The 17023-nt window shown below is 49.1% G+C and overlaps 5 protein-coding genes across 5 annotated transcripts; 3 read left to right on the top strand and 2 right to left on the bottom strand.

Annotated features, from left to right (window-relative positions):
• Window positions 1-244: 244 nt before the first annotated feature.
• FOBCDRAFT_17153 (heterokaryon incompatibility Het-C) lies at window positions 245-2988 on the bottom strand. The gene is made up of 5 exons (XM_031174177.3): window positions 2708-2988; window positions 2623-2650; window positions 2406-2566; window positions 1094-2346; window positions 245-1043 (listed from the first exon to the last, which is right to left on the bottom strand). Exons 1-5 carry the CDS (start codon window positions 2822-2824, stop codon window positions 290-292), a joined length of 2313 nt encoding a protein of 770 aa, XP_031050962.2. The 5' UTR covers window positions 2825-2988; the 3' UTR covers window positions 245-289.
• Window positions 2989-4774: 1786 nt separating this feature from the next.
• Window positions 4775-6487, top strand: FOBCDRAFT_155568 (uncharacterized protein). Its single transcript, XM_031174181.3, has 2 exons — window positions 4775-5776; window positions 5825-6487. Exons 1-2 carry the CDS (start codon window positions 5019-5021, stop codon window positions 6216-6218), a joined length of 1152 nt encoding a protein of 383 aa, XP_031050966.1. The 5' UTR covers window positions 4775-5018; the 3' UTR covers window positions 6219-6487.
• A 287-nt stretch (window positions 6488-6774) lies between these two features.
• Window positions 6775-8618, top strand: FOBCDRAFT_269655 (uncharacterized protein; the record flags this gene model as incomplete). Its single annotated transcript, XM_054703425.2, has 4 exons — window positions 6775-7433; window positions 7483-7791; window positions 7838-8311; window positions 8360-8618. 4 exons carry the CDS (start codon window positions 6775-6777, stop codon window positions 8616-8618), a joined length of 1701 nt encoding a protein of 566 aa, XP_054559400.2.
• Window positions 8619-10328: 1710 nt separating this feature from the next.
• On the top strand, window positions 10329-12571 carry FOBCDRAFT_197287 (uncharacterized protein; the record flags this gene model as incomplete). The annotated part of the gene is made up of 4 exons (XM_054703426.1): window positions 10329-10406; window positions 10459-10956; window positions 11007-12066; window positions 12117-12571. 4 exons carry the CDS (start codon window positions 10329-10331, stop codon window positions 12569-12571), a joined length of 2091 nt encoding a protein of 696 aa, XP_054559401.1.
• A 660-nt stretch (window positions 12572-13231) lies between these two features.
• FOBCDRAFT_215636 (uncharacterized protein) lies at window positions 13232-14765 on the bottom strand. The gene has a single exon (XM_031174187.3). The coding sequence runs from the start codon at window positions 14385-14387 to the stop codon at window positions 13410-13412; it is 978 nt and encodes a 325-aa protein (XP_031050972.2). The 5' UTR covers window positions 14388-14765; the 3' UTR covers window positions 13232-13409.
• Between the last annotated feature and the right edge of the window lie 2258 nt (window positions 14766-17023).

Raw genomic sequence — 17023 nt, forward strand, 5'->3', positions numbered from 1 at the left:
GGCTATATCGCTTTGATACCCAGCCAAGATGGTAGATATGCAGCGTTATATTAACGAGCATGTACGGTATTTCAAAAATCTTGCTATTGAGGAAGTAAACACATCTTTAGTGCAACAAAAAACCGGCTGCCTCTTCTCCCCTGGGTATTGGATATCAAAACGGCCGTTACCAATTCATCTCAGCCTTATTCTTGGCTGACCCTAAAAGTTCCTTATCCAATCCCCTAGTCCGTGGTCGTATATATCATTCCTTCCTTACGTTTTTGACCTTGCGTCTAATCTAAACCTTCTAGTAACCGTGTCGTGAACCAGGGTATTGACCCCATCCAGGAGGTTGCTGACCAGGAGGCGGTCCACCGTAGCCCTGCTGACCGTATGGAGGATACTGAGGCGCACCGTATCCCGGGCCGCCGTATTGTTGAGGGGGAGGAGCCCCATACTGACCTGGGGGAGGACCGCCATATTGACCTGGGGGAGCTCCGTACTGAGGTTGAGGGGGTCCCCCATAACCACCACCATACGGAGGCTGGGGTGGAGGAGCACCATATCCACCTTGCTGAGAGTGCCCCGAGTTGGAAGCTGCGTAGTTGGGATTCTGACCGTACTCAAACGAAGACTGGCTTGGCGGTGCAGGAGAGCTCGAGAGGTAGCCTGCAGCTGGATTACCATCTTTACCCTCCAACGAGTCAAGATCGCGGGTCTTGACTTGAGACCATAAGGATCCTGCAACCTTGCCATGTCCAGCATTAGCCATATCGCCAAATGTCCCATGGTTGCAGCCACCACCACCAATACTGCGGCTGTTGCCTTGGACTTGGTTAAGAATGTGGTTCTTATGATTCTTGACAGAGTCGGAGGAGAGAAGATGAGCAAGCTCGTGGCGGCGGGGGTGCTCGTCAGCCCACTTCTTGACAGTCTTGAACATGTCACGTTGGATCTCGATATGGTCGTCGCGAGCAGCAGGGTGGTGGAACGCACGGAGGACGTCGTTGACGACTTCGTCGACAGAGACCCCAGTGTTTTCCCAAGCATAGAGGACGCGACTAGGATGGTTAGCTATGATAGTTATTGCGGGATAGTGGGGTTGGCTTACGGAACTGTGTACTGGAGAATGGTAGCGGCGATACGCCCAGCACATGAGTTCAGAATGTTGGTGAAATGGTCCTTGGATAACATGGAGTGAGTAGGATCAGAGCACTGGGGATTGTCCCAAGGCTCATATTGAGATTTAGCACTGGCCGTGATGACGCCGGAAGAACCGTCCTTGAGAACCTTTGAGACCTGGTTGATGATAGGTCGGATGAAAGGAGCAAGAAGACCCAAGATGAAGGCAGTGAGGGTCTCGCTAATCTTCTCAAGAAGTTTCTCAAGACCAGGGACCTTGGCAATACCGCGGCTGATGGCCTTGACAATTTTGTCGCGGAACTCGAGAATAGGATAGATCTTGCGGGCTGTCTCAACAGGGTCGAAATCGGGACTCATGCCGGGAACTTGGTTAGCATTGTCACGAGAGAGGTCACCGCGGGTCTGCTGGTAGCTCATGTTGCGCTGTTCTTGGGCTTCAGAGCTGGCCTTCAGGTCTCGAGCCTGAGCGGCGAATCCGTCACCGACACCGGGAAGCTTTGAAACCAAGCCGATGAAGTCAGAGGGACTGGACTTGATTCCAAGGAAACCTCCAAGTAGGGATCGTTCACCACCGCCACCACCACCAGATCGGTTGGAAGCGCCCTCGGCGTTCTTGAGTGCAACATCGACTTCGTCAACCTCAGACTGCGTGAAGTGATCCGAGGCCTCTCCAATGACGGAATGCAAGAAGTCGACGGCGCCAAATGTGCCAGTCACAAGGGGATATACGCGCTTTCCATGCAGATGGATCTCGGTATGCGCACCGCAATGGGGGAACACAGAGTGGTAGCCAAGCTCTCGAAGGGCAAGCTCACAGTAGTTGCTGTGGGCACTGAAGTCTTCCATGGTGTGCAGCGCCTGACCAAGACATCTCAAAGCCTCGCAGAGGTCATCCTCGTTTCCTTTCTTGGAACCGCTGGTGTAAAGACGACCATAGTGGATGCTTCTGGCGAAGCTGTATCGCAGATAAGCGGCGCTGGTTGCCCAATTTCCATTCTCGTTTGCGATATAGTTTTTCATGCCCGTCCGAGAGTCGATTTCGGTTTCTATTTTCTCGACGGGCCCTCGCAAACGTTTATCAAAAGTCCGCGCATCAACTCCATCTCCGTAACCGAGAGGATTGTCGATGTGCTCTTCTGGACGATAGACGCCGAGACGGTCCGCGGTAACTTCGAATTCGCCGGTAGCATAGCCGTGAGCCATAAAAGAGAGAACCCAAACCTGTCGATCATGTAAGCATCAAAGAGAGTCATCGGTGGCGCAAAGCAGCGGGCTCATACAAGAATGCGAATAGTCTCGGCATTGACACCCTTCAAACTGCCGATATCAACGGCCTGAGAATAGTCGCGTAACCAATTTCCAAAGTAGGTTCGTTTGATAAGCATAGAAGTCCATTTCTTTCCGTGAAGGAAGGCGATCGTCTCCAGCATATCCTCAATGTCTGAAAATGATGTGAGCAACGCGATGTAACGGGATCGATATGGAGGGGTAATTTACCTCCATGGCGCCAGTTGTGACCTTCGACCTATGCGCGTGTCAATAGGAGGGAGAGAATTTGCTGTGGGTGAGGTCTAATACTGACCTGAGCAATTGAAGGAATGTTTCCAGCACCGAAGGCTTCAGCTTTGCCGGGAAGCAGGATGAGGCATACTGCGATCAGCAGTAACCACGAACCCCGCGGCATGGAGAATGACGGCATGGTAAGTTAGTGATGCAGCCCTATGGCGGGGTTGTTCAGCAAGGGGCGTAATGCGAGTAGAGTCCAAAAGGTCTAGAGGATAGGTAACAAGATAAAGGACAAAGGTATGGTCGCAGCAAAAGGCCAAGAGGAGGTTTAAAAACTTGATATGCCAAGAGAGGAAGAGAGTGAGTGTGACATGCAGATTAGGTAGTCGACCTAGTAGAGCAGGTCACACTGATGACGGGATTTGTTGTGGCTGGGCTTGGGGTTCGTTGCTAGGAGGGAGGGAGTAAGAAGTGGCTCTAGCTTTCAGCTCCCGAAGGCGATTCCTGATTAGCATTGGACGTGGCGCTGATTGGGCTGATGGGATTTCCGCTTCAGGCACATGCTAAGCAAAAGCCTAGGCTAAGATTGGGTAGCAAACGGTTGGGCGAGAGGCCTCTCATGGACTCGAACTTGACTCTGTATTCGAGTTGATTGCGAAGCTCAACCCACCACTTGTGGCTCGGCAATGGAAGATGAGGCTCAGCCAGACAATACGTAAACATGTCTTGGCGTTTCAATTCCAAAGGCTTGTTAATATTAAGTTGAAATACGATATAATCCATTCTAGAGATAAGACGTGAATGCCGACCCTGTCAAAGGGAGGCCAGAGAACTTAGCACCTCTACCTAAGTATTCTAAGTGACAACAAGACTTTGGTAAATTTAGTACAGGCTCAGGTGCCTTTGGCCTAATTGTTTTTGGGACCTGAGCTTACCTAGGATCAGAAGCTTTCTTGCTCCTTGAGGCTTGTGTAGAAAGCGAAGTCCTAGCTACTTACCTACTAATCCAATGCTGACGTTTATTGCTGACTTCCAAGGTTGTTAGGTGGTGGTAAGAGGGCTGCCCACTTACACCCATCTTCAACAGCATTTTCTTGCAATCAAGCAAATCAAGGAAACTTGCCAAATGGGAAATGTTTCAAGAGTTCAGTTGCCTCTTACCCATTTTCAGTTTCAGCCTCACTTGTAAATGGCTTGGTCTAGTCATTTACAAATAGAAGACTTGATTGGCATCGTGAGCTCTGTATTTGGGTAAATCGACCAAGGACATCATATATCACGGACTCTGCGCAGATGTCACATTCTACTTTTTAAAGTACTGTGACATGATCCTCTCCTATCCTGAAAGGCCCGCTCATATTCTCAAGGTCGCACGGGATGCTGTGGAAGAACCAGTAGTTAGATGAGCTTGAGGTTTTGTTTGGTGGAGCTCATCTAGTAAAGGAGATCCGGCTTCTTCGGAAAATAATCCTTGGCAGTACAATGCAGTAATCGGAGCATACGGGTCACTAAGATTCCGATGTTTTCTGAAATGCAGCCATTCATTGTCCCCGCTAAGGAGATGAATAGGAATTCGTAAGCCCATTGATCGACTGATCGCTAGACTTTTCGGTCCCGAATTACCCAGATAGGAAAGATAACATAAGCGAAAAGTAAATAATGTACATCATCTGAGTGCTTGAACGCTGACATTTGGATACGAATATTACGATTACGATGTATAGAGTGTATGAAATGTATAAAAACCTACCTCACAGTGCACGATGATACCGAGTCCTGCATGTGATGTTGCAATGTCCATTACAGAATGCCAGATTGTTATTACTTGGTAAATCTCGATCTACTTTCAGCATTGACAGGCTCAGCTAGGCGTCAATTGCATGGAATTAGGGACCGTGTTACCATCACTAACACTTGATCATTTCCTTCAACCTCAATCACTCAAGGACCAATCGTCCACCGCTAATTTCAATATAAACACTGTCTTATTTGTCGTTCCGGCAAATACTCTGATATCAGGTCTTGTATCCCGAATGTTGTGGCATGTTTTATGGTCATTATAGCGCCACTCTTCTACTAACACGGATGGGGATCCTCATTAAAAAAAATATCCCCTGGATGGACCCCTGTGCGGCGACTTTCACTTGCCGCTCACGCCGCCCTTTCATTCATGCCCTTGACCGTTTGATATTAAACCTTTTTTAACTTAATCTTTAACCCTCCTCCCAAGGCTTCAATCATTCTATCCTCCACTCTCCTTCAGTTTCCCTCCTTTTTCAATCCTCCTTGGTTGTCGACAAGGAGCACCTCTGCTTGTGCGCTGCTTCAATCGCCTTGCCTCCCAATCCTCATCTCGACCCGTACGTTCCGACCGCTGCTTCAACAAAATGCCTGGACGTACTCTACCAACTTTCACTCGCGCTGAGGTCGAAGCGCATAACTCTGGTGACTCCTGCTATGTCACCATCGGCAACAAGGTCTACGATATCACCGATTTTGTTGAGGATCATCCTGGCGGTCCCGAATATATTCTCGAATACGCCGGTCGCGATATCGAAGAGATCCTTAAAGATTCTGATTCTCATACACACTCTGATTCTGCCTACGAGATTCTCGACGAGAACCTTGTTGGATTTCTCGTCTCTGAAAAGGCTGTAAATGGACACGCCAACGGAAAGGCCAACGGCAACGGAAATGCAAAGCTACCCAATGGTGAAGCCAACGGAGACGCCAATGGCTCCGTCCACCCCCGAACCGGAATGTCTTGCGCGGAGGACTTGAGCAAGGATACAGACTATAACTTGGACTACAAGAAGAACAAGTTTCTCGACCTGAACCGACCCCTCTTCCCTCAGATCTGGTTCGGCGGTTTCTCCAAAGAATTCTATCTTGATCAGGTCCATCGCCCTCGCCACTACAAGGGAGGCCAGTCTGCGCCTTTGTTTGGTAACTTCCTTGAGCCTCTCTCCAAGACCGCCTGGTGGGTTGTTCCTATGGTCTGGCTGCCTTGCGTCGCGTACGGTACCTGGGTTGCTTCTCAAGGTTTTGACAACCAGCTCTTTACTGTGGGCTACTGGCTATTTGGCGTGTTCTTCTGGACCATCATTGAATATGTCCTGCATCGCTTCCTGTTCCATCTTGACTAGTATGTTTCCCAATCATTTACTCCTGAGCTTGCCGCTAACTTTTATAGCTACCTGCCTGACAACCGTGTTGGAATTACACTTCACTTCATCCTTCACGGCATCCATCATTATCTCCCTATGGACAAGTATCGTCTTGTTATGCCTCCTACGCTCTTCGCTGCTTTGGCCGCTCCTTTCTGGAAGTTTGCACATGCTGTACTCTTCCACAACTGGTATGCTGCTACTGCAGCCTACTGTGGCGGCATCTTCGGATACGTCTGCTACGATCTCACACATTACTTCCTTCACCACCAAGACCTTCCTCTGTGGTACAAGGAACTCAAGAAGTACCATCTTGCTCACCACTTCCTTGACTATGAACTCGGTTTCGGTGTGACGAGCAAGTTCTGGGACAGTGTGTTTGGTACTGAGCTGATCTACAACACCAAGAAGACGAAATAAGTCTGTAATAATGCACGAAATCTGCCTGGCGCAAAGAGAACCAATTCAAGCCAGGACACAGTATATATCTGTCTTGCTTTCATAGTAGTTGGTGAACACTGGGTTGTACGGAGCAGTCATGATTTTATGGATGGTAACGAACATGGTGGTCACTGACATTAATGGCGATGAATCATTCTCATAAATAGTTTTAATGGTTGGGACTGGTTTGCCCAATGGGTCGGTCTATTCTTGGACAGAGTTACTTTAATAATAAACCCTTTGATGGATATTTTCTGCTTCTCTGCTTCACTGTATCTTGCGGCATTGCCGACGTGGTGGCCGCGGTACTCGCCACGTGTCTCGTCACGTGCAAGCCAGACGCTTGGGACTTTCCGTCCAGCCAAAAGCTTGACCCATCAGGAGTTTTCAAGGCAACCTCCCCCCAACAAATTTCCCACCCGACGACAGTAATTATCAAATCACCCGGCGGAAGAAACTCACGAGCAAACATATACCTGGTGCTAAATCACCAACGAGTCCCAAATCGGAGTTTTACCAGACTTACACAGACATCATGGCTACCTTGGACGTGGAAGCACTCCTGGACGCCACCGCGAAGGATACCTCTGAACAGAAGACTAAGAGCCCTGTGGAGGATAGAACGCGAGACGAGCCCGAACGGAGGGATAGGGAACGTGATCGTGGCCGTGATAGAGACGGAAGTCGACATCGCGACCGCGATCATGGGCGACGCCGAGATCGTAGGGACAGCCCCAACCGAAGCCGCAGGGGTACACCCGATGTAGGAACGCCTCGAAGCGATGCTGGAAGTCATAAAAGTAGGAGGAGAAGCCGCAGCCGTGATAGCGACCGCCGTCACTCACGCCGAAACAGAGATGGTGATTACTACAGAGGTGGACGACGTTCACGTTCACGATCTCGCTCTCCATACCGCCATTACCGCCCCCGTGACGACCGGGATCACCGTGACCGCAGAGACCGCGACCGAAGAAACCGTGATTATGGACGCGGTCGCGACGACGAACGTCGCGAAACCAAGCGTGAAGAAGGCAACCCCCAGCTTACCGAGGACGAAAGAGATCGTCGCACTGTTTTTGTGCAGCAACTTGCCGCTCGTCTGCGCACTCGCGAGCTGAAGGAATTCTTTGAGAAGGTTGGACCTGTCAATGAGGCTCAAATTGTCAAGGACCGTATTAGCCAAAGATCCAAGGGGTAAGCCGAGCTAAACCTATTCTAGAGTCTAATCGCTAACAATATGCAGAGTTGGTTATGTCGAGTTCAAAAATGAGGAATCCGTTACTCAGGCTCTTCAACTTACTGGACAGAAGCTTTTAGGTATTCCTGTCATCGTACAAGTCACAGAAGCCGAGAAAAACCGGCAAGCCCGAAACCCTGAAGCTTCGGGACCTCACCCCAATTCTATCCCTTTCCACCGCCTTTATGTCGGCAACATTCACTTCAACGTCACCGAACAAGACTTGCAGGCTGTTTTTGAGCCATTCGGTGAGCTTGAATTCGTTCAACTCCAAAAAGATGAGAACGGCCGTAGCCGCGGCTATGGCTTTGTCCAGTAAGTTCTTTTATCCATTCACTGTACTATTCACTGACGTTCCCAGGTTCCGTGATGCTGGTCAGGCACGAGAGGCACTGGAGAAGATGAACGGCTTTGATCTAGCGGGACGTCCTATCCGTGTTGGACTCGGAAACGATAAGTTTACCCCTGAGAGTACTGCCAACATGTTGCAGAGATTTTCCGGACAGAATCAAAACCAGAACTTCCAAGGTTCAGCTTTCTCTGGTTCCGGCGGACGAGGCCCTCAGTCCTCAACCTTCGACCGAGCTGGCGGTCGAGACAATGAGAAGACTGGAGGTGCTAGTGCTCTTGATGACACCGATGTCGCTGGTGTGAACTTTAACAACTATAGTCGCGATGCATTGATGAGGAAACTCGCCCGAACCGACGATAGCGCCACCAACGGCCATGACGAGCGCCAGGTGCTTAAACCTAAGACGGAGACGAAGCCATTGCCTGTTAATGTCAACATGGCCAGTCGCTGTGTTGTGTTGCACAACATGTTTGATCCTGAAGAGTACGTATCTCCGCCATTTCACTTTGAACAAATGCTGACAATTCACAGAGAGGAGGGCACCGATTGGGTCAAGGAGCTCGAGGACGATGTTCGTCAAGAGGCCGAGAGCAAGTATGGACATGTGGTTCACATCTCGGCTGACCCCAACTCCAAGGGTGACATCTATCTCAAATTTGACAAAGTCCAGGGCGGCGAGAATGCCATCAAGGGCCTAAATGGCCGATACTTCGGCGGACGAATGATCGACGCGTCACCTGTTGTAGATGCCGTCTACAGCAGTTTGTTCTCACGTACCCGGGCAATCTAAGCTAATTTTTGGCTTGTCAACAACGCTCTCTAGGACTCTCGCAGGTTAGCAGAGTCCATATCAACTGGCTGAAGAGCACCACTAAGAATTCCTGGTGATCAACAGACTTGAAGTCTCCGCTTTTTCCGGAATTCCTCCGTTGTCATCTATATACGATCCTCGGCATGACTCCCATCAAAAATTACGACTCTCATCTCACACATCAAGGTTTTCAAGTTTCGAAACATCACATATCTTTTTAACCAAATCACGGTGTCGCAGGTTTCCGCCCCATATCCCGACCTACCATATCTGGACCCGATGCGCACGCGCTCTCTCATCCGGATCAATGATCGAACTCCAGGTTCAGCACTCGTTTAGTCTCAAGGACCTTTGCTGATGTCTGTACCCTAGGAAGTCTTCCCCTTTTGATCGAGAAGGGGCAGCAACCCAGTTTTGCACCTTTATTATCTGAATAGTTTGTTACAATATAGAATGTCTTGAGAGTGATGATTGCTTATCCTTATTGTGACCATGTACAGTGATATACAACAGGTGAGGGAGATATGAAACCTGGTCATTGCTTTACTGATAATGCCCAGTGCCCCTCATCAATGCATCTCCTGCTTCATAACGGACGGTCGCGCCCTGTGTGTGATATCTACAGAGGATGTCGATTCACCAAGAGCAAAGTACCTAAGGAGAAGAGAGGAATGCTCTTGGGTCTAGTATAAGTCTGACGGTGTTCTTGAAGTCTTGTGTAGTGTCGAAAACAGCGGATATGACTCTTTGCCCTGACTCCTGATATACTTCCATCATAAACTCAATTTGACGGGGACGCGCTCCGTGATATTAGTCAAACTGCATTGCTTGAACATATCAGCCTGTTTCAATTTCACTCTGTCTCATCCCTTCACCTATTGTTTTGCTGAGTGTTCGTCTCGATCTTTGTTCCCGAGTCTCATCTGGCTGATTGTCTACTCCTTCTCTTGGCCCTTGAGCCAGGCGCCATAGCAAGTGCTATTGTTTCCGGGGAACTCTCCTTAAAATGCCCCATTGACCACTCTTAGCAAGGTTTTAATCTCCAACCTTGTTGAATCAGGCCGGACCCGGGTTCCTGAGCTGCAGGAGTTGCTGGTCACTGGCAGTGCCAGTGCCAGTGCCAGGCAACCGAGTAGTCAGTCGCCTCGAAAGGGAACTATTTAGGAGAATATGTTTCAGGACCCCTATGGTTCTCTCTCTATCTATTTCTAATCCAGTAACTTCTGGATTCGCCCATGATCGCAAAATATAAGATCTTTGGTGATATTTACGTGAGGGCAAGCTGATATCTTTCATCTATTACCCTCAAGTCACCCATCAGTCTTGTTTTCTCGCTTGGCAAACAAAAAAGGATTCATCCCGGAGTGTGCCAAACACCGGACGAATATCAAGCAAAAAGGTTTTGGCTCGGAGTTGTTTTTTCAGCCTCTTTCCTACACTTTTAGCCTCCTCAGTAAAGTGCACTCATCATTCGGCCTCCACATATTCCTATCTTCATTCCTATTGTTCCTTACCGAGCATCGTGCTTTTCCTACTCTCCAGTACTCGAGCAAGTTTGCTCTGTCGATGATGACACACGAGTATAAAACGTCCTCTTCTACTGACAGTCACTTCGCGCCGAGTCAACCCTCGTCAAAGTGGTCTTCCAGCATTGGGAGTCGTGATACCAAACCTTCCAACACGAACACCATGTTGAGTATCAACTTCTCGACACCTCTCGCGGGAGCTGCTCGATCCGAGAGGATCAAGCAGATGACCAACAATCACGTAAGTCAACGAGTTTCTTCGTCCTTTTGCTTGCTTTTCTATCCGGCTCAAGTCGCAGCGCATCTCCGGGTCAACCACTGACATTGCCTCACAGCCTGCCTTTGAAAAGGCTCGCATGTCGCAAGAGATACTTGTGAAGATCCAGACATCTCTTCGCCGCATGCCTGGTGTTTCTTCCAATGAATCCAACGAGATTATCACAAAGCTGCAGGAAGTCGGGCAGATCATCAGCTCAGAGACGAGCCAGCTTGTTGATGCGCTTATGAACCTGACCCTCGATCAAGAGGATACGGACAAGGCCATCGCGCGAATGAGTATCGAGGCCAACCTTGCCAAGGCAGAGGCTGATGACCAAAGTCACAACCTGGGCAACCTTCGCACCGAGCTGGCGGATGAGAAGGGCAAACGCCAAGAAGCGGAGACCGAAGCCGTCAAACTCATGGGTCATCTTGAGAAGCTCATGGATGAGTTGAAGTCTCTCAAGGCGAAGGTCCGTGATAGTGGTTCTGAGGGTACCAGATCCAGCGCCGATCATGATGAGATGGTCAAGGTACGCAGTTTGTTCTATATCACTGTGACAAAACTGACGAAAGTATTTAGCAACTTGAAATCTCCATCAAGCACATAGAGAACCAGATCAATGCTCGTCGATCCATGTGGCCCATGAGCAACTCCAGTCCTGACTCTGTGGCACGCGCTCTTGAGACCATCGCAGAGGCATGCCCTGATAAAAACGCCGCTCAGAAGTCTATCATGTCTCTGCGTCCTAATGGCACGGACTCTCCTAACAAGGCTGTTGATATCAATGACGGCGCTCTGCAGCCTCAACGTCCCTCTTCTTCCTTACAGAACAGTCGTCACCCCAATCTGCCCACGCGCTTTGGCTCTCACATTGTGCCTCCTCCTTCTCGCCCAAGCACTGCTGCTCCAGGTGAGCGCCGGTTCAACCAGTGGGCTCCTCCTACTCCTGCACAGAGCCAACCTCGCTACGCAGTCCCTCCCCCAAACGGTGCTGGACCTCAGTCCATGTTTGGTCGAAATGCCCCCCGTCGTGGTTTCAGCAACGGTACTTATCGTCCTAATGCACCTGAATTTTATCCTCAATCCTACGGGCAACCTGACAAGGGACCCTCTGCCCAGAGCAATGGCGGATTCGGCCAGCAGCGCCGGGAGTTTTACCCTCCTACCCCTTCTCACAACCGCAACAAGTACAGTCGCTTCCGCGATCCTGTCCAAGCTCCTGATTTCGCCGGCCCCCCTGGCGCGCTGACTACTCGTCCCTCTTTCCCCGGTCCTCCTATCCACATCACCGAAATGACCATTGGGGCTTGGCATGACCAGCTGACGGAACTTTACACGACTGTCCGCCTCTTCGTCGACGTCTATGCTGACAAGCCGACTTTTGTCAACCCTATGGATCTTTCTAGCACTCGCCTCTGGCCTGTTCTCTTGGCTACTTACCACCCCCTCTCAGAGACAGAGGCAATCTCCTACCTTGACTTTCACCTCAAGGATAGAAGTTCCAAGTCTTGCCTTGTCACTCGCGTCATCATTGACTACATTGTCAACCGCGTCTGGGTTCCTCGGGCTTGGATGGGTGCTGAGACCGATGCTACCTACGGCCTCGCTGAAGTTGAGAAGGATCTTGAGAGAACTCAAGGTAAGACACTAGCCCGAATAATCAAAGTGATCGACTAACAAAGGTTGCAGGCCAGACCGCTGTTCGTCGACAGCACATCCTTGATCGACAGGCGGCTATTGTGGACTCTGTCCTCAAGCTGGACAGCTTCGAGGAGTTCAGCAAGGTCCGTTGCCAGGAGATCTCAGACGTTATCCTTCACATGGTCGAGCCACTCCTAAACCCCACCGCCGACCCTGAGACTACCTACAAGGAGCTCGAGAAGGTCTCATCTGCTGCCTGGGCTCTGTCGAGCCGCATTCTCAGCAGTCGACTGACATTTGACTTCCGCTTCCCCGAGATCGGAAGCCGATTCTCGCACCAGTCCATGTTCCCCATCTGGCCCGACTCTGATCCACATGAGCTCCAGGCTGAACATTGGCGAATTGCTCTTGTCACCACACCTGTTGTGACCTGCCGCAATGACACCGGTTCAAACATCTCTGCTCACTCAGTTTGTATGGCTGATGTCGTATGCATGCGATGAATGCATCACCACTGACCTCATTGTTGTTGATCTGTGCGATTAACGTGAGGGTAAAAGACCTCTGGGTCTAAAGAACCGCCGAGGTTCTTTTGAGTACGGTGAATACTACCACTGTACCATAATGTCATACTACTGTTAACAACGATTACGCACAGCAACAATGCTGTGACTATCTAGAGGGGAAGACACATTCCTCCTATCAGCACGACTTAGAGACGGTCGTTCATAAAAGTCAGGCGATCACGGGTGTTTAGTACTTGATTTCAGGGAGATTTGCTTACTTTTTTTTTCTTCTTTTTTTCCATGCGCATTTTTCTGCATGCACAACGGCATTGGGTTCACTTCACGGCAGGATATAGGCACCCTCATATCGCAACTCATAACCCCTTCTGGAGATAACCGAGATCTATACCCCAAAGACGGTGTTGTTTCTTTGCATTTTCTTTTCCGTCGTGGGGAAAACAGGTACAAGGGGGTTTCTGGTGGTTGAGGATGCAATCAATCGTCGGGGGCAAAAGCAAGCACTACTGGGTTTACGATCAGTCATGGGAATTGTTGCGGCCTCGAAAGAAGAAATGAGGCACATACATCCAAAAGATGTAGATGCGATTGTTTTTAGGGGTAATAATTGATTTTGACGTATTAAACTAGCGAAACAATTGTGATCTGGTGTTCTCGTGAGAGTCGTCCCAGTCCTGTTGGTCTCTGATATCCATCTTATCTATAGTAAGCCCCGAACTCCTGGTATCAATGAAGAGCAGAATACCACCACCATAATAATACAATAGAGGAAAGAAATTGCGACCCCGAAAAGCAGGAGCCATTACAAAATGAATGCTTAGTGACGACGGCCCTGGGGAGAGCCACGCGTGGATTTGCGATCCAGGCGTCGCACAACAGCACCAAGAACAACCTTGAGAATCCCATCTGCGGTCAAAGCCTTACTATTGTCCGAAGTAGTGGAATTCCAAGTTGCTGTATCAACCATATCGCGAATACCCTGGTCAGCGAGATCGTCGTCGAGCTCACGCAGAGCCTTGGCAGCACCAAGCTCGTTGCCAACCTGGAAGAACTGGACACCAACTTGATGAGGAGGAGCTTCGATCTGATCAAGCTTCTTGGCGTGGTGAACAATGATACTCTCTGGGTCGTCCGTGGGACATCCGTCGGTGATTACAATGATGTTGACCGGCTTGGTCGAGTCAACGTTGGCCGCACGACGGGAAAGGTGGGCGACATAGGGCTTGAGAATGCTGTGAAGACGAGAACCCGTTGGTGTTGCTCCGCAGGGACGGACGGACTCGAACAGATGTTGGACTTGGTTGGCGTCACGGATCTGGAAGTATCCACCGGGTGCTTGGACTCCGGTTCCGACGGCTGCTGATCGATGGTTCAGGAAGTAGACGTCAATACCGTCGGGGTCGTGAGAAGTACAGATCGGAGCAATAGTGCTCAGCGCCTCTCGAACCTCCCTCCAAGATCGACCAGCCATGGATCCAGAGTCGTCAATAACAAAGATGGTATCGAAAGTAGATAGGAAGGCATATCTATCTTCGGCACTGGTGATGCTTGAGATGCTAGGCGCTGGTGAAGCTCCACGTTGAGGAACATTGAGAAGAGGAGCTGTCCTTTGGGTGGGCTCATAAGCAGGAGGAGCCTCCTCGGGAACATCGAGGAAGGGGTTGTTTTTGGGGGTCGAGTTTGAGTTGCCCATGTCGAAATGTGTGTGACTCTCGGCGGAGGACTTCTTGGTTGAGAACTTATCCTTGATGCGGCTGAACATTTTTGGTGGTGAAGGTGAAGCTGCGTGTGGCATGTCGCGGAAGGTGGTTTTATAATTGTCTAGGTTGAAGGTTTGAGCTGAGGCTGTGAGTCACGTTCTTTGTCGCGAGAAGCTTGTTCACAAAGTTCAATGATGCGAATGGCTTTAAATAAACTTCTTGTTCGATGGTGGTGATTTGCCTTGTTCAAGTGGATTGTGAGTATTTATAATAATCCAGGGCGCTCATGGCAACTCTTTATATCAACCACGATGCATATCGATGTTCGTTTGTTAGTACAAGGCAGAATAAATGTCGCCGCTCAAGGCAAATGTAACTATCTCCATGGTGTTTGTTCATTTCAGCGCCCCTTGCACCGCCTTGAAGGGGCAGTTTCTCCATTGTCACAGAATCGATTAAGTGGTTCGCCTTCTGGCGACCTCTGGGCCGCCACAAGGACAAGGCGTTCTCATGTGCCCCCTGTACAGCCCCTGGGCGCAGTTTCCACCCCCACTGTATGCACAACACAGGGCCCATTTATAAGCCGACACCTGACCAATCGCAAAGCTAAATCCGATGGCTTAGCCCTGTCATGTTAAGGTCGTTCCATGCTGCTGGATCTGCCTAGATCTGGACGGGTTGTCAATGACAAGTTGGACCCTTGCAAAAGCTATTAGTTTAGCACATGACGCCCAATTCGAAATTATAAGGCATATTATAATGGTAGTGAAGTCCTGAGGCATTCTTTACCTCACGCTTGGGAAAGTCCAAACAATCATGGCATTAAACCTTTCAACTCCACTCCCGATTTGTTATGATATAATCCTCGGATATGGTAAGCTCTTGTTGGTGTATTAGCAGAGCCTTGCTTGTTGTACCTGAGTGACCTGCAATTTCCCCGATCTAATCTTTAAGAGGCTTCTTACATGCAGCTCAGACCAATCAAAATACATATTTATCGTCCTTCTTGCGGGGTTATCCCTGGAGTTGAGCATTTGTATGAACCATACTGCACATGGATGCCTCGTGCCAGACTGAGCCTCGCCGGTTCAACCTTAGATGACAATGTCGGTAAAATTGGCAAGGCATTGCAAATACAAGTGTATCTTTTGTAAATAATCACCTTCTGCATGGTTTCAAGTATACTTGTCTCTGCTAAACCTACGACTGTTTGCAGCAATTGACACATTGCGGATATTTCAATGTTTTGCGCAAATGCGTAGACAACACACAGGATGACAGCAATCGTCCATGCGGGCCAACACCTACCTTGTCTTGTCAGAAAACTACAATATATTTTCTGCTTTTCAAGCACTTACCAAGCCAACTTAAATGTACAAGTCTTGAAGCATACTTCTACGGATACTCAAATGTTGATTGTGGTAGAGCCACTATTTGCACTAGACTCTCTGCGCTATCTTTCTATTTCAATCCGTTAAAACTCTTGCTTATCTTCTACCACTATGACCTTTGAGGGCAAATGTCAGTTGATCTTTGATACAACGCTGAATTTGGAGGCGAGGATCCTTGTCGACCATCTTACATGTTGGGGAAAGGAACTCAAGACTGAACAAGTTCAATACTCACTTTTGGCTCCCTCAACCTTTGAAAGTGAGCGGACTCGATTCTGCAAGCCCACCTAGATTTATCTGAGCGACCAGGATGAGGAATAGACTGTGTATACGGCAGGTCCGTTTTATCCGAGCATACTTCAATAATCAAGACATAGATTTCCCATGTTTAGCCGATACCGAACTGTGGTATCGAACCGCTTCAACTCAGTAGTACATGTCTAGACTTAGCCAGAGAAGTTCAAAGTTTACATTCACAATAGAAACCCCAGACTTTTAGCTTTCCGGGCCCAGTGCGACTCCATGCACCTCTGTGACAGCCAGACATGGGGATCTCCAGCCCGTCAAATTCTTGAACAACGAGTATATAAGGTGCCTGGGCTTCTCATATTAGCAAAAGAGTGTCCAAGGTTACAACAATGCGTCCTGTAGTGGTTCTAATTCGTTTCTTTTCCCGTGTAAAAGACACTGGTCGAATAAAGCTTCTTGACACACCAACAGAGCTTCAAATTCTACAACAACACTGGTAAGCCTAGAGGAGCAGTCCGAATGTCCGCTTGTCCATCACGTTGGTGCTAACGCTGGCAGTAATTAAGCATCAGTAGGCCGACGAAGATCTCCTGGAGTTCACGGAAGAGTGAAATGAAATTAGTAAGAGACTACCGAGAGACCTCTTACTCCAGCCTCCACGGCTGAAACTGGATAACATACCAAGCTACAGAGTTCAGAAGGCATTCAGCAGCAAACCCCAGCCTGTATGATACCGCGGAAACTCCAATTTTCTGATCTGATATGAGGCCCTTATACTATCAAGTACTGTTCAGGAAGGCTGGCTGAAGTCCCCAGCCTGGTGGTAGAAACGTAAAAGCTTCAAGAGTGAAGGTTGGTAAAGAATTTGAAGTGAGATGACGGGAGCTGATTATTGCAAAGTGATAAAGGAATGCAATATCAGTCCATTCCCTCCAGAGTTTAGGCTCTCATGCATAAACTTAGACTAAAGTCATCAAGATTAGGTTAATTGAGACGATCGATGGCCATACCCCTGGTCAATCCTAGTGATTTCTCGTATAAGTGCCCATTAGCCTTGGGAACCACATGACCAGTATTCTCATGCTTGTTAT

The sequence above is a fragment of the Fusarium oxysporum genome, chromosome II (assembly GCF_013085055.1).
Source record: "Fusarium oxysporum Fo47 chromosome II, complete sequence".
NCBI lineage: Eukaryota > Fungi > Ascomycota > Sordariomycetes > Hypocreales > Nectriaceae > Fusarium > Fusarium oxysporum.

Excerpts from the sequence above, each read along its gene's own strand:
- FOBCDRAFT_155568 (XM_031174181.3), top strand. The coding sequence starts at position 5,019 with ATGCCTGGACGTACTCTACCAACTTTCACTCGCGCTGAGGTCGAAGCG. Across the intron at positions 5,777-5,824 it reads TTCCTGTTCCATCTTGACTA|CTACCTGCCTGACAACCGTG; the intron begins GTATGTTTCCCA and ends TAACTTTTATAG.
- FOBCDRAFT_17153 (XM_031174177.3), bottom strand. The coding sequence starts at position 2,824 with ATGCCGTCATTCTCCATGCCGCGGGGTTCGTGGTTACTGCTGATCGCA. Across the intron at positions 2,651-2,707 it reads ACATTCCTTCAATTGCTCAG|GTCGAAGGTCACAACTGGCG; the intron begins GTCAGTATTAGA and ends ACACGCGCATAG. Across the intron at positions 2,347-2,405 it reads CCGAGACTATTCGCATTCTT|GTTTGGGTTCTCTCTTTTAT; the intron begins GTATGAGCCCGC and ends CATGATCGACAG.
- FOBCDRAFT_215636 (XM_031174187.3), bottom strand. The coding sequence starts at position 14,387 with ATGCCACACGCAGCTTCACCTTCACCACCAAAAATGTTCAGCCGCATC.